This window comes from Lobosporangium transversale (assembly GCF_002105155.1).
Source record: "Lobosporangium transversale strain NRRL 3116 chromosome Unknown BCR41scaffold_11, whole genome shotgun sequence".
Classification (NCBI taxonomy): Eukaryota; Fungi; Mortierellomycota; class Mortierellomycetes; order Mortierellales; family Mortierellaceae; genus Lobosporangium; species Lobosporangium transversale.
Window position 1 is genome coordinate 158,478 of NW_019028989.1, and position 21,630 is coordinate 180,107.

At 41.8% G+C, this 21,630-nt stretch overlaps 4 protein-coding genes across 4 annotated transcripts; 3 read left to right on the plus strand and 1 right to left on the minus strand.

Annotated features, from left to right (window-relative positions):
• The first annotated feature begins 848 nt into the window (after positions 1-848).
• On the plus strand, positions 849-5,707 carry BCR41DRAFT_334356 (hypothetical protein). Its single transcript, XM_022021927.1, has 6 exons — positions 849-1,008; positions 1,128-1,795; positions 1,911-2,649; positions 2,761-3,546; positions 3,678-4,682; positions 4,771-5,707. The coding sequence occupies exons 2-6, from the start codon at positions 1,200-1,202 to the stop codon at positions 5,527-5,529; spliced, it is 3,885 nt and encodes a 1,294-aa protein (XP_021883016.1). The 5' UTR covers positions 849-1,008; positions 1,128-1,199; the 3' UTR covers positions 5,530-5,707.
• Positions 5,708-6,316: 609 nt separating this feature from the next.
• Positions 6,317-7,464, plus strand: BCR41DRAFT_302925 (kinase-like domain-containing protein; the record flags this gene model as incomplete). The annotated part of the gene is made up of 3 exons (XM_022020692.1): positions 6,317-6,649; positions 6,775-7,174; positions 7,295-7,464. Coding segments are annotated over 3 exons (903 nt in total), but the record flags the coding sequence as incomplete, so codon positions are not given.
• Positions 7,465-10,650: 3,186 nt separating this feature from the next.
• BCR41DRAFT_349998 (hypothetical protein) lies at positions 10,651-12,673 on the minus strand. Its single transcript, XM_022023582.1, has 5 exons — positions 12,521-12,673; positions 12,059-12,109; positions 11,855-11,950; positions 10,981-11,698; positions 10,651-10,876 (listed from the first exon to the last, which is right to left on the minus strand). The coding sequence occupies exons 1-5, from the start codon at positions 12,617-12,619 to the stop codon at positions 10,695-10,697; spliced, it is 1,146 nt and encodes a 381-aa protein (XP_021883018.1). The 5' UTR covers positions 12,620-12,673; the 3' UTR covers positions 10,651-10,694.
• A 5,163-nt stretch (positions 12,674-17,836) lies between these two features.
• On the plus strand, positions 17,837-18,874 carry BCR41DRAFT_369281 (hypothetical protein; the record flags this gene model as incomplete). Its single annotated transcript, XM_022026444.1, has 1 exon — positions 17,837-18,874. One exon carries the CDS (start codon positions 17,837-17,839, stop codon positions 18,872-18,874), a length of 1,038 nt encoding a protein of 345 aa, XP_021883019.1.
• Between the last annotated feature and the right edge of the window lie 2,756 nt (positions 18,875-21,630).

Here is a 21,630-nt window from a genome sequence, read left to right on the forward strand (position 1 = left end):
TGTATCGTCTGGACTATCACAGTTTTCAATAACAGTACTGGAGATAGCAGTGGCCAACATGGGGTCATGCTTCTCTGAGGTAGAACCCGGTCGCTGTCGAGTGTTTGCTGGCGAGTTTGATGAACCCTGTTGTTGTTGGCTATGATGGTGATGGTGATGGTGATGGTGATTGTGGTTATGGTTGTGGTGATTATGATTATGATGATTGTGAGGTTGCTGGTTTTGACTTGGACCCTGGTCCTGTAGGTCATGTTGGTTTGAACGCGCGTCTGCTCCTACAAGAGCAGCCGTGGTTCTGTCAATTTCATGGCTACGGCGGGTCATGTCAATTTCTTTTATGGATCAATAAAAAAATGAATTATAGACAGTTTTCGTCAAGGTATGGAAGTTAAAAGTGGAATTAAAGAGAGAAAAAAAATAAGTTGTGATGAATGCGTTAAAAATAGTTGTCTAGGGGCCCAGTTCATTCAATGACACGCGCCCACGACCGCCAGAAGCTTTACAAACGCCGTAGAAAGCTATCCTGCCCTCGTAATACGTAATAAATGTCCATTGCTCACCAATCTTTTACTTATGCACTGACACTTAACATCAAACCGATGTTACGATTGTATCGCATCTGCATGACATGCAAGCTTTGTTGCGCATGTGGCATGTGTGGACAGAGACATGCCAATAATGGACTGTGCTGTACGTGTAAACTGTACGTGTATTTCCAAAAATGGCACTTTCAAAACGCCAGTCACCCTGTACCCTGTTTACAGTGGCTTTGCATAGCGTCGAGTCTTGTTAGACAACTTTTTTTTTTTTTTTTTTTTTTTTTTTTTTTTGGTTCCTCACTATTTTCTCCTTGTTCTTCCTTCGCAGCAATCCCTCTCTTACTTTGCTCTGTCGTCCGGCGCTATTTCCTCTCCTCCTCTTTATTCCTGAATTGACAGTCTTGTGCTGGCACTGACTTTACTTTGCCCATTTCACTCATCTCTTCACAGTGTGAGTGTATACCAGGAGGTAAGACTCTTTATGTGTCACTCCTCTATGCCTTTTTTTTTTATCATTGCTATCCTCTCGCATTGGCTACAGAATAGTGCTGACATGACTGCGGTATTCCTTTGAACATCATGCTTCAGTAGGTCCTCTCTTCTCTTCCTAAACGTATATTTATAAGACATAGGAAGTGTACTTGACAGAAGCTGGCAATAATGTTATCAGTTGCATCCACACTCAGAGGCAACAGAATTACCTTGGCTAGCGCACGCACAAGCTCTTTAAGGACTCAGCTCGCTTTACCTAGAATAGCCAGGAATCATTTACGATATAGACTTCACTCCACTGCAGCAGTTGAGGAGAGCTCACAATCTATCACCCATACCACTGTTCCGATCAGCCAAGCTCGTGCAGAGACGAACCAAAATCTTCATTCATACTCTTCAGCATCAGGAAAACTTGAACCTATCCGTATCATTCGCTTGCCAGAAGCTAAATCTCATGAGCCTCGTGAATCCGGCAAGTTTGGAGATAATCAACTATCTGAACAGATGGCTGTTATGTATGCTTGTATAAACACAGGTGACATGGATCGTGCTCGCCGCATTTTCGTGACGCTTCATAAGAACAATCCTGAAGATATGCTAGTCCTTGGAGATATTAGAATGCACAATAGTTTCATGGAGAGTTACATGAACGCTAGTCCTAGTCCCAGAACTAAGGAGGCCTTGAAATGGTTTGAATCACTTTCAAAGTATAAAGTCAAACCCGACTTGACCAGTTTTGCTATTCTCATCAAGGGATTTATCAAGTAAGGGCATGGCTCATCGACAAAAGAAAAAAAAAAAAAGTAAAATCGGAAGGAAGTTAACTTCTACACTTTTCTAATATAATGCTCCTTGACTTAATTTTTCAATCGATTATAGGATGGACAGCATGCACACAGCCAAAGTCATGATGATGGAAATGCAAAAAGCTGGGTTTACCCTTGACGAATTACGACAGTGCCCCGACTTACAAGCAGAGGATGTGGATAGGATTAACAGTGTAGCGGGTATGCTTAAACCCGCTTCAGCACGCCTGAAGCCGTTGACACCTGTATCATCTGTGGCGCCAACTACCCCTAAATCTGAGTTTAAAGAAGCTATTCCTGTTCAAAACTCAAACAATGAAACTGTTATTGGAGTTCGATTCATGAAGGATACTCTAGAAACCCTTAATCTCAAGGAGCTCACTCCCTTTGAGCGCCAGATGAAGTTAGAAGAGCGGTCCTATCAATCGGCCATCGACAGGATGGAATATGAACGAGAGAGCATTCCAGAGCAACTAAACGTTCGTCCCCTTAGGACTTATTTGTGGCAATGGCACCAAGCACTCAAGGCCGGTATCAGAGCGGAAATAAAGCGTGTAGATGCAGTTTTAGAACGGAGGTCACTTTCGGATGATGCCGCTCTAGACAAGGATCGCATGTTATATGGTCCTTTCTTGAAACTTCTCTCACCTGACAAGTTGTCTATCATCACTATCTTGGAGCTTCTACGACTCAACAACTCTGGTGGCATTATTGAGGGTATGAAGTCTGCCCGTGCTCTGATTGGCATTGGCAAAGCCGTTGAATCAGAGTATAATGCTGAGCAGATGGCGAAAAAGTCTAATAAGGCACTGGTAAGTTATAGATCATGGCGGCTTTATCAAAAACTTGTACATTACAATCGTCGGACTTTCTATCTGATTTTTGTTTATTTATTTATTTATTTTTCCTTCCCTCCCCGTTAGTTTGATCAAAAAGTCAGTGTCCATCAACTTTATGGAAGTGGAAAACTTTTTAATATTGCTGTTCGGAAAGCAGAGACAAAGAGATCTTCAACAATGCACCCTACAGATTGGACACCTGTATGGCCGGAAACTATGAGGGCTAAGGTCGGCTCCGTCTTGACGACTCTTTTGATGGACTGTGCTAAAGTTCAGATCCCAAGTTTTGACCCTGAAACAAAACAGAAGATTGTGGAGGAGATCCCTGCCTTCTATCATTCATATCAATACAACAAAGGCCAGCGCATTGGTGTTATCAAGGTTCACAATCATATTTCTGAAATTTTATCCTCTGAACCCATTGGAAGTTTAATTCATCCAAGCATGCTTCCAATGTTGGTTCATCCTCGACCCTGGCTGGCATACAATGACGGTGGATATCTTACTGCTCAGTCTATAATCATGCGTATCCGCCACTGCCCTCAACAATTGGATTACCTTAAGAAGGCACATGAGGAGGGTCTCTTGTTCCGCGTTTACAATGGCTTGGATGTTCTTGGTAAGACTCGCTGGGCAGTCAATAAGAAGGTCCTTAAGACTGTTTTGGAGGCATGGAACTCTGGAAAGGAGTTTGGAAAGATCCCTGCTGCAGCGGCTCAGGTTGAGGATCTGCCCAAACCAGATGATTATGAGACCAATAGCAAAGCCAAAGCTAGGTGGCTTTTCGAAAATCGCAAGATGAAGATGGAAGCTAAGAACCATCACAGTTTGCGATGCGATGTCAACTATAAGATCGAGATTGCCCGTGCTGTAAGTGTTATGTCCCCACCTGATCCTTTTACTTTTTTACTTTTCCTTTTATTATTATTACTATGACATGGATTTGAATCAGAAACTCACTGTTATTACGATCCAATGGACTCCTCTTTGGAAACGTAAAGTTTGCAGATGAACCCATGTTTTTCCCACATAACCTAGACTTCCGTGGACGTGCTTATCCTATTCCTCCTTTATTCAACCACCTGGGAAACGATCTGTGCCGTGGTCTACTTCTCTTTGATGAAGCTAAGCCCTTAGGCCCTAAAGGATTCACTTGGCTAAAAATTCATTTGGCTAACTTGGCAGGTTACGATAAACACTCACTTTCGGCACGTGCAAAGTTTGCCATGGATCACCTTGACGATATTTTCGACAGTGCTGACAATCCAATGGAAGGTCGCCGTTGGTGGCTCAAGGCAGAAGATCCATGGCAGTGTTTGGCTACTTGCATCGAGGTTGCAGAAGCGGTTCGCAGCGGTGATCCAGAGAGCTATATGAGCAGAATCCCTGTACATCAGGATGGTACTTGTAACGGTTTACAGCATTATGCCGCTCTTGGAGGAGATATCGCAGGTGCTCAGCAAGTCAACCTGGTCCCATCTGATGCGCCTCAGGATGTCTATTCGGGTGTAGCTAAAGCTGTGGAGCGTATTCTTGAGCAACATGCTGCAGAGGGTGTTGAGAATGCAAAGATTCTACTTGGCAAGGTGACCCGCAAAATTGTGAAGCAGACCGTCATGACTAACGTATACGGTGTGACCTTTGTGGGTGCCCGTGCGCAGATCGAAAACAGGCTTAAGGAAACTGAAGGAATCCCCAAAGAAAATGTTCATGCACTGAGCACGTACTTGACTCAACAGGTATTTGCATCTATCGGAGAAATGTTTACAGGAGCCCGTGCCATTCAAGATTGGTTGGCGGAAAGTGCTCGTCGCATTGCAAAGAGCGTGCCCAAGGACGTAGTTGATCCAGAGACCGATGAGATCCAAGAAAGTTTAACCGTCAAGGGACGTAAGAAGAAAACATCCAGAAAGGCCATTGCAGACCAACAAATGACAAGCGTCATTTGGACTACACCACTGAACCTTCCCATTGTTCAACCTTATCGCAAACTGGAGCACAAGCAGGTACGCCGATTTTTAGCCATATCATATATTAATCTACATGTGGCATTGTCTGAAACAATTTATTGACAGGGTAGTTTAATTTCCATAGATTCGAACCAACCTGCAACAGTTGACCATTAAGGATCCCTCACAAGCAAGCCCTGTCAATGTTCAGAAGCAGAGGACTGCATTCCCACCTAACTTTATTCACTCTCTGGATGCTACCCATATGCTTATGTCGGCCGCCGGATGTGTTGAGGCAGGATTAACGTTCGCTTCTGTGCATGATTCTTACTGGACTCACGCATGTGATGTTGAAATCATGAACGAGGTTCTGCGCAAGCAGTTTATATTGCTGCATAGCAACAACATCATGAAAAATCTCGAAAATGAGTTTATGGAGCGTTATAAGGACTACTTGTATCCTGTTACATATATAATTGCTGGCCCTGGCGAGCCTGTCGAAGAAGGCATGATTGCTTGGGACGATGAGCGTGTTCACCGCAAAAATGCCAGGATCGAGAGTAGTATTTCTGGTACAGAGTTTGTGCCTGACCTTGAGGCACCTGCAGATGAGCCTATGACTACAAGCTCTGACCGATCTGCAAAGATCAAGGAAAATAACATGTATCATTTTGACGATGATGAGGATGATGAGCACGACTTGTCGGGTGTGGTTATTGAGGAAGACGCAGCAGAGCTAGAGGCAGAGGCTAAGGCAATGGGCAAAGCACTTCGTAAGCGCGGTGGAAAGAAAACAAGCAAGAAGTTATTCCATTCATGGGAGTCCATCTCGTTCCCACCATTGCCAGACCGTGGTGAGTTTGACGTGGCCAAGGTGGCCGACTCGGACTACTTCTTCTCATAGGACAGCTATAGGTCCATGGCAACGCGCTTTAATTGGCTTCCTTATTCTGCCCTGCATTCATTTTAATATTTTCTGTTATCATTATTTCAACATCAGCATTGCTCAATGTTACCATTTCACTATTGTTAATCCACCCTTTATATCATGTATTTTTATCTCACACAAAAATAAAAGTCATTATCTATTTCATGCGTTCGTGCGACCACGCGTCCTGCAAAGCGCGACATCCAAATATGTTAGAGGCCACATGACAGAAGGCTCATACACAGTCACTAGCTTGTCTCTCCACATCTCTTTCCTTTTTCTTTTTATTTTTTTGAGCCCATTCCTTCACTTTCCTCCATGCCCCTGTTCAACGTATAGACCTATGTACACCTGTATACCATAATCAATTGTCCAGGTTTCTGATGAAACAGCCATTAACGGAAACAAAAAAAAAAAAGAAAGAAATTAAGAAGTAAAGACCAAACCATCATACTGATCAAGTCCCAGTGCTCGCCTACATTAATACGCATATACAGATATACACATCAGTAATCGTCTATATAGGCTATTGCCTTTAGTACTGACCATCAATAACTTTGCTATCAACTCTTCATTGGCGGCGCTCCATATAACACACAACCAACTTTGCCACCAAGTAGATTTGTGAGCACGACGTGAACATTGAGCTGTGAGCTAATATCCATATCCTTTCGAGGCACTAAAACCATTATTCGGCCTCACGAAAACACAAAGAGCAATAACGCCAACTCAAATTTAGTCAACCTAACCTTCGGTCCAAATCATGTACAGCCACCAGCCACAGCCACTGAGCAACCTCTCACGATCCCTGCCACCAACACCAAGCCAGCTGCATTCCCCAGATCTGCCGGACGACAATGAGGCTTCCGATGATTATTTTGTAGACTCTGAGGACGTCCCTTTACCCTTCCCTATTCAAACCATTGTTGCAGACCCGCAGACTGGACTGAGTCTGACGCTTATCTCTGCTCTCGGCGCCGGATCCTATGCCGTAGTCTATCTCGCCAGAGAAGTGGCTTCCGGAACCTTGTATGCCCTCAAGTGTCTTGGAAAGGACAAGCTGACAGACGAGGAAGTAGCGATCCAGCGAAATGAGGTAAGTCACCTGAGCTGGCTGCATCCCCGTTGCCTCCAAATCTTCACGCTCTTCACATCAACATAAGGAATGTTATTGTCGCTCTTTTCCCAAAGACCTGCGCATTAATGTTTCCTTCACCATAGGTTGTCATTCATACGTCGCTGCCCAAGCATCGAAATATTATACATTTATTTAATATGTTTGAGACAAAGGATCATTTATTCCTGCTTCTTGAATACTCTTCTGGAATGGACATGTATCAATGGATCAGTATGCGTTCTGATAAGGCAGACCCCATCACTGGAGAGCTCTACTCTCCCAAGGCGCGCTATGGTGTCATCAAAACAGTGTTTGATCAGGTCATGGAGGGTGTGGGATTAGTTCATGCATGTGGTGTAGCCCATCGAGATCTTAAACCAGAAAACTTTTTGATCGAATTTTCCGATGGCCATTATACTGTTAAGCTTACGGACTTTGGTCTCGCCACGACTGACTCGCAGTGTGACGAATTTGAGTGTGGTAGTAAGCCCTATATGAGTTTTGGTAAGATATTGTTGCTATTTACCTCCAGCCCATGCTATTAACCACTAAGATGAGGATCCCGTTGACTCTGTTTCTGTGGCGTGTATTCATTTATTCATTTGTCATTTATTATCATTTTAGAATGTCGCAATGGCTTAGATGCGACATATGATGTACAGATGGCCGATATTTGGTCACTTGGAATTATTCTTATCAATCTATTGTACCATCGATGTCCTTGGTCTGACCCATGTCCACAAGAGTCATATGCATTTTCGGAATTTTTGAAGAGCAGAGTGGACTTTTTGCAAAGACGATTTGAAGATATGCCAGGATCAGTGGCGAGATGGCTTGGATTGCGCGCATTTGCGTTTGTGGGCAATGCGAAATGTAAGAAGGGGCGTACGCGGCCTAGTATCAATGAGTGGAAGGCTTGGATGGTCGATTTTGTGCCGCGGATGTTAGGTCAGATCAGTTTAGATCAAGAAGAAGATTATGACTATGACGATAAGCAAGAATATCGTGAGTACTTGGAGCTGTTTGAGGATGATATATTAGGACAAGAAGTGGAAGGCGATGAAATCCTCGATAACGACAATGAGGATTATGGCTCAGATAACCAGGTTGTTCCTATCGCAATTCAGTCTTCTTCTGTCAAAGAAAAACAGTATTTACATCCTGAAGCTGAGCGAGCTTATGCATCATATCATGCGAAAACACATAATACGTTCACATCCTCATCTGTGCCTAAATTTGATCCCTCGGCTTTTTACCAGCCTGCGCGGCTTCGACAAGAATCATGGTCTGATGCTATTGACATGGAGGGCACTGAGGATGCGGAAATGGACTTTTCCGCACCAATCCTGTTCGAAGAATCAGAGGAAGATGACAATCAGCAGTCAGATGATGAGGACGACGCTTCTGGACTAGCTGTAGCTCTCCCTGACGATTTCATTGATCCTTTGCCAGGCCCTAGTGTAGCGTCCTCTGGACGCCAAACACCATCAACTCCGACTATGACGCATCTGAACTTCAACTCGGAGAAACGGCAACTCCCGGTGCATCTTCGTTCCGACGTGGACTTGCCTGGTCGTCGGTCCCCTCAAGAATCTACAAAAAGAATCGCTGGCCGTGGATCACCAGGCCCGGACTTGAGTGAGCAGATTAATACGTTGGTTTTTATTGAGCCAGATGTCTCAAGAGTCACTCCTGATCCTCATCAAATCACATCTGGAGCGGGGGGACATGCAATCGCTTCATCTCTGCCTTTGGCTAGTCATATTGAAGCAAACCTTGGCTCCAGCTCATCATTGAACAAAGAACAAGCTTATTTGAAGCAGCAAGTACGGACACCAGCCCGCAATTTACAGGACGTTAAAGCTGTGCCTTTTGTATTCCCACCTCTCAAACCCACTACAACGCTGGGAAATCCTCACACTGATAGTGTGAGTGGACTCGCGCCATCATCGCAACTTAAAGATAAATCGCTGTTGTCTCAGACTAAGACCCCGACAAGTAAAAAGGATGTTAATGGACTGGAGTCTATGAGTTTAAAGAAGATAGTCTCCAGCAAAACCAATCCTCAAGTCACTCCTAAACAATCTCAGCTCGGCTTGTGGGCTAATTCTTCTGCAGTGTCTGGTCCTTCACGACTGTCAGAGCCTAACAGTGCAAGTCATGGTCACAATTTCAAATGGCGAGGTCACCGTCGTGGGGGAAGCTGGACATCTATAGATGATGGCTGGGATAGCCGTAGAGATATTAATTCGTACCGTGGCGGAGATGGATCGAAGGCTGGTTCAGGGACATGGCGCGCGCGTCAAGGTGATAGGGAGGATGGACATGGTCTGCCTCCTCGAGCAGAGAACAAATTTCGGCCGAGATACCGCCAAGGGCGCAGATTTCCTCCCCAGTCCAGCTCATCAACACTGCCGCCAGCTCCACCGATGTCCCATTCAGGATATGGTGCACCTCGCTCACGTCATCAGAGTAGACATGGAGCGGTGTTTGATAGTGGTGCGTCAACGAAAGAGAATGATGTTAACAAGTCTACTTTTAAAGAATTGTCATGTAAAGATTCTTTCCATCAGCAAAGACAGCATCAGGAACAGCAACCTCCAAAATACGAGCATAGTCAGCTTCGAATGCATAAGGTGAGCCATTCAACTGGATCAAAGCTTGCTGGACAACGCAATAAGAGTCTGATCGACTTACGTGCTATTGATGTCACGAGCCAACCATGGCGGCAACCGGAGCAAGGCAGCACGCCGCCTATTACACCCACTATGACCAAGGCACGGTCACAGGCCGGTGCAATTGACTCTGATCAGCGTAAAGGATCAACAGGAGCTGTTCATTTAGATTCGCAAGGGAATTTTGGCGGTCCCTCTATGCGCAACCGTTTGGCCAATCGACAGTCTTTAACCGATTTTAAAACATCTAAAGACAGCGTCTATCACCCGCCTCATTGGCATGAGAGAAATAACTCGAGCCCGTCCGCGGGCTCATTGCAAAGACCATCAAGTGGATATGAATCGGATTTCTCAGGATGGCAGAAACAAGATGGGTCAACGACTCTGACCTTTACATCTAAAAACAAGCCAGCATCAAAAGGTCGCCATGGACATCACTCCAGCTCAAGTATGAGCTCATCAGGAGTGGATCGCAAGCATATAGCACCACGACAAGCAGACACAGTCAACAGCTGGAGGGGTGGTAGTTTTGGCAGTGGCGGAGAACCAATACGTGGAACACAGGATCGCCTGCATGGCCTTGGCAAGAAACCGAGCATGGATTTTAATAGCCTCAGCCTAGGTGCCAACGCGTCACAACTCCTGGCTCCTATGTCACCGCAGATGACACTGACCCCACCGACTCCAAAAGTAGTCAGATCGGAATTCCTTACAGAGACGCCAACGTCAACCCCGGCAACGACCACTAAAGAAGCACCGCCTGAACATGGCCAGGTACCTGAGGGATCTGAAACCAAAAAGATTGTCAAGGCAGGCGCAATGGCAGGACTTGGAAACATGTTACGTGGACTTGTGGCCTACAACAAAAACATCAAGGTTGGAGGAGAAGGAGTGGCAACCTCACAGCCACAGAGGACTGATCAGCCTTCACCGTTTTCTGCGGACGAGCAAGGCGCACCAAACACGTAATTTATTGATCTTCATTTACCTCAACACTAATTTATTTGATTTGATTTCGATTTTTATTTTTTGCTTTCTTTTTTTTCTTTTTTATTTTTTCTTTTCTTTTTTTTTCTTTTTTTTTTTTTTCTTTTTCTTTTTCTTTTATTTTTTTCTTTTTTTTATTGCTTCCGTTGATTCCATCTTTTCTGGACCTTGTATAAATAATTCTAGGCTATGTTAATAAAGCAGCAAAGCAACTGTAGGAAGTTCCAAGGATAGCGCATCAAGCTTAAACTATTTAACATATTCTACAGTTAATCATCATTACCAGTGTAAAATGAATATGCTCTAGCGTTTATTTTAGCTCAGGTAAAACATGACAAGGGCAGGTCTAGGTTACTTTCTTTTTATTTGATCTTGGCGCCAACGACAGAGGGCACAGTGCAATCGCCTAGTTCAGTATGTAGGACATGGACGGCGCCTTCATCAGACTTCCAGGCAGCACGAAGCTCGGCTGTGGTATGGAGACCAGGCTGGATAGTCTCCCAAATTTTCTTCTTGGGGTTCATAACCTCATCGGGCTTTTCATCTAATTTTTTTAAAAGTTACAAAATTTAGTAAGAATGATGAGTGAAAAAAAAAAAAAAAAAAAAAAAAAAAAAAAAAGCTATCATGCATTTTGGTGTAAATTACCTTTCCAGTCACCAAAGTAACACTTGTCTCCTGGTTTGGATCCCTTAGGTGGCTCAACTAGCTCGAGCTTGCCAGCATCATCAGTAGCAGCCAAGACCATAGCAAAAGACTTGACGCCTCTCATGGCAGCAGGCTTCAAGTTGCAGACACAGACCAACCAACGATTCTCCATCTCCTCAATAGGAATATGCTTGACCAATCCACTGACGACTGTTCGAGGTTCAGGCTCACCAACATCAATAGACTCAACATACAATGAGTCTGCATCTGGGTGTTTTTCGACCTTCAAAATCCTTCCGACACGGAGATCAACTTGCCATGGCTGTGGGGTGGTAGGTGCAGCAGGTGCAGCAGGAGCGGCGGGGGCCTTGGGAGCCTTTGCCTTCTTTTCCTTCTTTTGAGCGTCACCTGTATTTGTGGTGGTGGTAGTGCCCTCCTCAGAAGCAGCATTAGCTTCCTTTTTGGCCTTCTTCTCCTCCGTCTTGGCCTCCTTCTTGCTAGCCTTCTTGGCCTTCTTCTCGTCTACTGAGGCGCTAGTAGAACCAGCACTAGCTTTTGCAGATGTAGCCTTCTCCTTGGGAGGGATCTGAAGCTCAGGAGCCTCAAGATCGATAATGATAGGTGCTAAGTGGCCCAACTCGCTAGTTTGTTCCTGAATCAAATCGAACCAGCGAGTCAAATGAGGACGCTTCAACTGACCATCCCTGGACATGGCGCTCTGGTTGGGGGTTTTTTTTAGAGAGAGGAAAAAAAAAAAAAAAAAAAAAAAAAAAAAAAAGGAAATGAATGTTTAGTAGACTATTCAGTGCGTTTGTTTTTCTATTTAGAAAAATGAAAACAAAATAAAAAACAAAGTAAAAGCAAGTCGCCGTACGAATTGTTCATGGATCTTGACAAATGTCCAGAGGTCGGCATTGGTAATAGAGTGTCCGACTATATAAGTCCGAGTCTCGAGATGTTCGTTTAAAGCCTGTCAACAAAAAAATAAAATATATCAGTTGCAGTAAGCTTTTTTTGCATAGTCTTAAAATGATGAGTATAATCTAGCAGAGTTAAATCATTCCAAAAAATTGAGTACCTTGGCAAGAGGAGTAAGATCTTTCTCGAAACGTTCGATCCATTCTTTGATCTAGTGAATTGGATGGGACAGAGAGCAAGATAGAAGTAAAATAAATAAATAAATAAGTAGTAAAATAATCAAATATATTATGGTCTTAAATGGATCACATGAGGCCGTTGCTATCCATTTCCAAGTCATCTTATGTTAACCGATCATCTGTTTATGACAAACAGTGGTAAACTTAAGTCTCAACAGTTTGAGCCTTTTCCTGTAACAGTAACAAACCCTTTTTTTTTTTCCCAGTCTGCTTTCTCCTCATGTCTTGTTATCCAGTTGCTAGTGTTCATTTATAAGTTCCAGTGGCGCGTATTCTGGATAAATCTCTGATCGTTCCATGAATAATTAATACAAAAAGAATGTAGAATGAAATGGAAGCTTTGATTTGTTTTTTTTTTTTTTGTTAAGTTTATTTGGCAGTACCTCCTTGCGATCGCTGTCAGTCTTGCCTTCCAAAAGCTCTGCACCCCCAAGGCGACCTTGGCAAGCATTCAAGAAAGAGGTCGTAACGGTATCAGACATGGCGTATAAAAAATAGGCTTGAATGATTTAAAAAAGAATGCATGTCTTGTAGCACTCTCTGTTGTAATATAAAAAAAAAAAAAAAGGCCAGTCGCATACACGGACATGTAATTGATCGTGGCTTGTTCATTATATGATGATCCAAACCTCCTTAAATGAAAGTACGATTTTAGAATATTGAATTAACCTTTTAAGTTGATTTCCAGCCTAGGGGCTACACCTAAAAAACGCGTAATTATTCAGAGACGCGTACATGTACTCAAAAATTTGTACCGGTAAAAAAAAGGACATCAGATTATCATCTTGGAACGTCTTATACAACTTTGTGCCTTTTTCCGAATTAGATTTGCTTAATTGAGCACTTGTTCAAAAATTTGTAAAGTTATACTTGAGCGAGCTGCTTCATAAAATAAATATGTAAGGAAAAAAGGGGGGACTCTAATGAAATGAAACTTGAGGCTTTTCTAGGTATGCAGACGAAAGGAAAGAGTTGGAAGCTCAAGGTCTTTGCAAGGGTTGACAGAGATGAGACAAGAATGACTATAACTAATATTGCTGCCTTTTATGGCAGCGACATTTTGCTACCCTTATATGCTGGGAGTTTTGCTTCTCTCGGGTTGGAAGCAAACAAACTGGATTCGAGTCGAGAGCATGCTCGGCAGAAGCAAAATGCCGTTTCTATAAAAGGCAACACAATTTGGTCGTACACAAGCTTCTATTTATTTTGTCATCTGTGCTACAGCATTAATATATGCACTAAATCCTTTCTCCTACGCAATGATTACACTGTAATCGGAAGAAATGTAGTATAGAGTAGAATGGGCTATGGGATTTGGGAAGAGGACGGCTAATTAATGGGTATGCAATATAAAGTAGATGCCAAAGAAAGGGATATCAACATCAATATTTCAATCAAGCAAGTAAAAAACCAATATCTTCTTCAATTCGTCAACAAGCGCTTATTTGGTCCTATTTTGCCAGCAACAGTGCATGCACTGCAGCACTGAAGCACTGTAGCACCCAAACTTCCCTCTATGTGTTGCGCATGTGTACTTAAATCGGGCTCTAAAAAAAAAAAAAAAAAGATCGCATCTGTAATTGTGGTTTTTATTGTTTTCTTTGCTAAACACCCAAGGGTCTAGTGGGTGCGAGGAGGGGGCATTACAAACTCCTGTATATTTCCCTAACCGACCTGCGGACGAGAAAAGGGAAAGTAAAAAAGGCTTTATGAGAAAACTAGACCCTAGAAAGCACTCAAGCGCACGAGGAGACTAGACTCTTTTTTTTAAAAAAAAGCTAGATCTGTCACCAATGGCTAATTTGAGAAGTCAAGGGAAGTGGGAACAAAACCTTAAAATGTAAACAGAAGTGTCTAGAATAGAACCAAATCAGACATGCGGTTCAGGACTTACTTTTGTCGCTTTCCTTTCAGAGTCTCACTTCCATTCATCCTTGTTTTTGCGAACTATTATAAAAGCATGTCTCGAACTTTTTTTATCTATTTACCTACATGAAGGAAGAAGACGGAAAATATTATTAGAATTGCGCAAATCAGTCATTTGAATGGAACTCAATCTGCGGCCTCATTTGGAAAACAAAATCGCACTTTTATATCTTTTAATGCATAAATTTTATAGAGTAACAATTCAATTGCCTTACAATATCAATTAGAAATGAATGAGATTGTGAAAAACAGTGTGCATGAACCAACATTCAGCAGGACAACAGTAACTAAAAAAAGACAAGAGTAAAGCGATGTTTATTCCTTGGACATGGTCATCATATATTATCGTGTGATTCCACCAAGGATGAATTTTTTGTTGTGAATGGTTAAACACACCTAACCCATTTGTCAGGATCCACCTCGTGTAACTATTTTCATTTTGAATCGTCAATAATGTCTCGACTAAGAGCATTTTTATTTCGAGTAAAGTAAGGAAGCTCTGTCAAAGAGACTTTTTGCCGCTGATGTTAAGCACCACGGGAAATGAAGGATAAGTATATATCTGATGCAAATGTGTTACATGGTTTCATGGAAAGATTGAAGTGAAGACAATTGAGGCGGTCTGAAAAGGTAAACTAATAAACACCCAAGCACACTCCAATGGACCAAATGAGGCGGAGATTTTAGCTTTGCCTTTTTTTTTCTTTTTTTTTTTTTCCTGCATCCACCGACTCTTTCATCAATTTCCTCAATTACCCTTTTCTGTCTTGCTTTTTAGGCTCTTGTCGCTCTGGCCTTGATCTCTATGTATCTGCACGTATTTATGTATTTGCCCCAAACGCCCTGCCCTCTCATTTAGCCCTATTTATCCCTTTACATTGTTTGTTCCATGTAAGTCAAAAATATGGATCATTCACACTTTACAATCAATTTTCTGTTCCCGTTAAGATCTATGCTACGTCTTTCACTAATCCAGTGGCATTATTCTGTCATTATATTATCCTCATTTTTTTCGAGTGTATAACATTGTTTTAACCGCTTACTCATTTATTACAGTCTTCCTACAACCCTATGGCTTTCGGCTCCAAAAGAGAAAATGCTGAAGTAAACAAACCAAAGTCGGGATTGAGCATGCGGCATGAAATTCATCCTGTAATCAATCTTCTTTTTTTAATCCGCGTGCGAGTCCCAAGTCTTGTACGTCATCTGTACATTTTAAACGAGGAGGACAAAAAAAAGGTCGTCTTTTCATCTTTTCTCTCTAGTTCTCATCCATGTTGGCCCACAAGCAGCTGGACTATGTTGCTACAACAAAGTGCCTTGTATCTGAGCTTACTATCAGTTCTATGCTGTTAATGATGTTGTGCTTTGGCCAATGCTGATCATCATTGTCACACCACACCGGACAATTGAGTGACCCTTTTTATTATTATTATAAATATGTATATATATTTATATATTTATTTATCCCACATTTTTCCAGCCACTGCCCTTGCATCTAAAATGAGCGTCTCCTTACTCCATTGCTCTACGCGTTATTTATATATCCTTTTTTATCCATTTGCATGTAAATGGTCTTATTGGATATGGCCCTACATCCTTGGCATTATGTTTGCATGGCAAACAAAAATATATTGTCCAAGTTCATTGGTTGCACGTCAGAATACCCTTCCCCTCACTCTCATTTTTTTTTCTGCCTTGGCTTCTTTAATCCATATACCATCTTACAATATTCTTGTTTGTTGCGTTTGTATTGTTAAAAAAAAAAAAAAAAAAAAAAAAAAAAAAAAAGAACCAAGCAAACAAGTTTTTTTATTCATTAATGAACCTTGCTGCATAACAATGCAAGCAACTAAGTGTATTCTGGGCATCTATACTTTACCAAGTCCGCACTCATAAAATCGAACTTTGTCATCCTTCCATTTATTTTATTCTTTGAAAAGTATTCAAAAACCGACCTTGTGCGACGACCCCTATACTATCTCTGTCTTTTACATCTTGTACACAGAAGACCTTATGGGCTCGCTGATGGCTGTCCCTGGATTTTTCAATTGGCAACAAAGCGCAAACACCTGCCTACAAGTTATTTGTAGGGTACAATGACCACCTGACCTTGCACCATTTTTTCCATCCCCTTGCTTTCCTCTCTTTCTCTTACAAACCCTTTCTGTTTCTCCTGAATCTGCTCGGGGCCGGGGATCTTTGATTCGCAAATGCACCATTACGCTTTTGAGCATCTGTTTAGTCATTTTGTAGATTTTATAGATATAGTTTATTCCTTTTTTAGACTATGTTGGATCGTCCCGCCTAAAACAAAAAAAAAAAAAAAAAAAAAAAAAAACAACAAGAACAGCGACACCTGTAGCACTACACAACTGTTGTTTGTTTTGACTGACAAATTGCCCCTTTTTTCCGTCCAGTCCTCACTTCTATTGCCTTGCTTTCCTTTCTCTTCCATCTTCTCTTCAAAGGGCTCATTGCTCTTGAGCTCGTTTGAACCTCCTTTTAAACGTATCAGAGACTTGGAGGGGGGAGGACTAAGCTTCAGTTCTCCCTTTAAGGCTTAACTGTTCGCTTACAGCAATCAATAAAAAAAAATAAAAAAAAAAAAAAAAAAAAAGCTTATAGTAGCATCCCTTCGATAAACTGCAAATGTACGCAGGCTACCAATTGCTGCTCTTCACTGTCCAATGGCCTTTGCACCATTTTTTGCTTTTTATTGCCATTGGCTATATTCAGCAAAGACATGTCCAATGAACATCTCAGGTCTCGCGACCGCTTAAATGACGGCAATGCATCCTTAGACTCCAAAAAGGCCTACTTCTGTTCGTAAAAATAGTGATAATTATTGATTTTCTAAGCCCATACTCTTGTTTACTCAAGATTGCTTTCCAGCATTTCTATTTACTTATTGCTTCTTGTACTTTAGCCATTAGCTGAACAAGGAATATTAAAGCAAATAATTGCTAAAAGGGGTTTAACGTACCTACTTTTCACTCGATAGGGTTTCCTCAAGAGCTTATTACCATAGCACTTTAGCTTTTAAACTTTAGTATTCGTAAATCTATACTGTATTAAAAAAAAAAAAAAAAAAAAAAAAAAAAGAAAGAAAGAAAGAAATAGCTCGATGTATTTTTAAAGTATTGGACACTACAACATTCCATGGCGCTTTTGCTCCTTAGCAGAACAGTATGGAAAATATCATGTCATTGTCCAACTTTATACTTTTGCTCGCTTATATTTTTTCAGATCTTCTGAATGTTTATGTTCTACTTGTATCACCACACCAGTCTCCCCCTTGCAGACAGAAACAATAAAAAAAAGGCTTTCACTTCCTTCCGCTCCTCTGGATCAACTCTGTAATGCAATAGCTCTTAGATTTTTACCACATTGGTTATTGAGGCCCATTAAAACATTACTTTTTCTACTTTAAATCTTAGGGCGCAATATGCACTTTATCATCAGATAGCATTGAGTGGATTGTGTATGTGGCGAAATTAGAGTTGTATTCTCCTGTTTGTTTGTTGTTGTCAAGTCTCATGTCCTTGATAGCAATCTTATTGGTTTTCTTAATTATCACACTTGTATTCAATCTCACGTCCACCACTGCAAGTGTCTCCATTTTGTCCGCACACGTAAATCAAGCTATTACCATACCCTTGGCACAACAACTGTAGTGTCGACCCTAACTTAGTTTCGCTCTCTCTTTTCTGCATACACACATTTATTCTACCTGTTGATGTCCCCTATAGCCGTTTTGTATTGACTATATCATGTCTTCCAGTGCCGAAGAAAGTCCTTTGCATAATCAAAACAAAATCGTCTCAGCTACTCAGCCTATCTCTTCGACAGCAATGTCTGTAGGAGTCACCGAGGCTTGGGCTGGTTTAGATACAAGCACCCAGCCTCAGCTTAAAGTTGAACCGATGCCACCGTTCAACGGACCCTCCTTGGCTTTGAATCTCTCTCACTCATTATCACCAAACACTCGAGTAGAACCACTCCATCCTCAATCTCCCCCATATCCTCTTCATTCGACTGCCTCTCGTCTTCATTTTCACTCCTCTGTCCTGTCCATGACTCCGACTACTGCCTCTTCCTCACCTTTAGCTTCTTCAAAAATCATGATGCATACCTCGCAGTTACCTCCGATGCCTCCTTCTTTATCTATGTCGCATCCTTCACACCATCTTCATCACCACAATGCCATTGGGGCTAGTCCTCCCGGACTATCACAGCAAAACTCGTTTGAGCTGGCTCATTTGAACGAGCTTATGACGGGTGAGCTGGTAGTCAGCAAGTCTTCTTCAGCCCTTCAATCGAGCGGTTCCAGTAACAGGCTGCCTCCACCCGCTTCTATGCCATCTTTGCCAAATCATACGATGTTTCATGGCCAAGCATCGTCATTCATCTCGATGCAGCAGCAGGTACAATCCCAGCCGCTGTCCTCAACCTCGCACTCTAACCAAGGTGCGTTTCAGTCCAACCAGCCTACTATGATCTCAGCTTACTCTACTCATCAAGGTCAACAGAAACAGCAGCCATATCATTGTGCTTCAGATTCTACTATGAGCCGTGGGCCGTCCTCCTCATCGAGTTGCTCTACTTCTTCAAGCGCAACGCTTCACCAAGGCCCATATCAGTTGAGCACCGTCAGTAGTGGAGGTGATGATGCTTGTAGTAACACACATTGTGGCATCAACCAAAACAATGCTGCAATGACAGTACTTGGCTCAACTTCTGCAGGAACTCGCTTTAATGATGTGGATTTTAACAAGAACTCTGGGGCCCCTACCACTGAAAAAGTATGATCGCACTGATCTCTGACTTTCACACACCTTTGTTTTTTTATATATTTTTTTTATTTTTTATTTTTTTATTTTTTTGGCTTGCTCCCTTACCCCTCACCTTTCCCTCCCCCCCTTTTTTTTTTTTTTTTTTTTTTTTTTTTTTGTCGTGTTATCGTTATTGTTTGTCATTTGTTGTTTGCTGTTTGGTGTTTGGTGTTTGGTGTTTGTTTAGTGTTTGGTGTTTTTTTTTGTTTGGTACAGTGGTCTTCAGCTTATGTCTTCTTTGCACTACATCCCGAATGAAGGAAGCATTGTGTGGCCCGTGGGTTTTTTTTTTTTTTTTTTTTTTTTTCTGAAAATGGGTCTGGGAAAATTCGAAGATGTAGGAACATATGAGCGTCACTATCCAGTGTAAAAAGGACCATGGCATTTCTTTCAAAGAGAATGGCGGGAAAACAAAAAAAAATTCTTTGTAAAGGATATACTAAAAAGAGGGAGGAATAGTAGACACCCAGAGGGTCTAGAAATCGGCCAGTGTCAAGCGCAAGGGTATAAAATTTCATTATTAGAGCCTAATCTATTGTTTATGATCAACAGTGGTTATCGAGAGTGCCGACTAAGAAATCAAGTTTCAATCTCCTTTAATACGATTATTATGATTACGATTATGATTACTATTATTATTATTGATGCTGCTCTTGTGGTTGGAGACCCCTGAACACCCGGCTTCCGTTGTATTCATGCGAGACATCTGATTCGGTCAGCTATTCATTTCCCTTGCGTTTTTGGGTGAGCGTCCCTATTCTTACAGTATAATATCCAAGCACTGGCAAATGAATGACCAGGTGCATGTTTCCTTCCTCTGTGTTTGTTTGGGGAAGGGGAGACGAAAAGGGAAGAGTAAAATAGACAGCGCGGGAAGAAACAATATTCAGCTCTCTCTTTTTTCTTTTTTTGATTAAGATAATGCAATTCAATGGGAGTTTCTGCAACCATGTCCTGTCTCCTGATCATCTGCAGTGTGTGTACTACAATCTGTCTGGGTACACAATAAAAAAAAGGGAAAAAAAAAAAAAGCGCGCCTGGTGGCTGTTACTCTCACCTTGTACTCCCCTCCTATCCCCCTCTTGGTTTTCCTTTATGGTATTCTTCCCGCGGTTTTCCTTTCACATTTGTCTCTTGGTCATTTCTATTTACCCCCATTCCCACTGGCACTTGAAAAGAAAAGAAAAGAAAAGAAAAAGTCAAATCCTGACATTTATCCTGTTATGCATGCTACAACCTCCATTCAATTTCATAACGGCAATTGCACACATCCTTTTCCCGCCCTTGTTCATGATCATGTACGTTTTTTTTTTTTTTTTTTTTTTTTTTTTTATTCTTTCAATGGCCAACTCCTGCTTTGCCTTTACTGAGAAGGAGCAATGTTCTTTTATGAAAATCAAGGATGAATGGATCGATCGAATGGGCTGTAGAGGAGGAGGGAGAGAAAGAGGGAGAGAGAGCTGATTATAAAATAGCTAATGAAGGTTTTTTTAATCGTCGTACATGCCTGCGCGTGAAGAAGTCATGAATGTGACATGTGTCTCTTGTTTTGTTTGTACATCCTTTACTTCATGGTGTCTCTTCGTGCCTTTTTTTTTTTTTTACAATATGCTCTATTATTCGTGCATGTCGATGTTAGTCCATATTCGCATATGAACATACACAGAATGTGGGAGGAAGAGAGAAGGAGGGGTCCTCCTTTCCTTTTCTCTCCTCTCCTCTCTTCCGATTCTCTTTTTTAGTCCTATGGGACCCTGTCTGCTGTCTGATCCTTGTGATTGCATTTTATCCTTTATAATCACCTTTCTTTACTTCATCTGGTCTTGTATGCATGGTCATATATCATTGTGGTGTCCACTGTGCACCTTTTTTTTTGCATATCGAGCTAACATGTTGTTCTTATTCTATTTTGGGGGGAGTTTTTTCTTTTTTGGGAAAATGTAAGGGGAGTCAGGATTGAGCATTAGTGTGTTGGTGGCAAAATGGCATTTTGAATGATCAAAATGACTTTATACACTGTTCGGGCTGTGAATCGTGGTTGTTCATCAAATTTCTTATCTCTGTCCTGTTGACCAATTTAGCTCAGCTTTTTTTTTTTTTTTTTTTTGCTTCGCCTTTGGTTTCCTACCTAAATTTTCTTTTTCTTTCTTTCTTTTTCTTTTTTTAAAAAAAACAACTTCTCATGATGAATCCTTTCCATTCGTCTTCCATTTTACCTTATGTATTCTCCCGCCTTTGTTTCCGATCCACCTATACGCGTGTCCGGTGTTTCCTCGTTTTCTTTCGTTTTGATTATGCGGTCAAATTGTATGTTTGGCGATGGCAATCTTGACCTCTTTTTTTTTTTTTTTTTTTTTTTTTTTTTTCTCGGCCTTTTTTTTTTCGTTAGTGTGTGGTGGTGTGTGTTTTTCCCTTAATGGCCCATTCCCGTGCTTGCGTTGGCAGTGCTGACGAAGTTTTTTTTTTTTTTTTAATCAACCTTGATGACCGTTACACTGGTATTTCAACTTGAGCTTCCAGACTAAGAATAATTTGTCCGTTTACATCCAGTAGCCAACTTCATTTGGGAAAGGAGAATGAGCGCAGGTGTGGATTTAACAGTTTGTAGTTTGTGTTGCGAGTACAAAAGTGTGCGTCTTGTCTTTGATTGTTTACAGTCTCCCAGTCAAAAGAACATTTTGTGCATGTTCTTGTCTGTCCAGCCTTGGTCACACACACGCACGCACGCACAC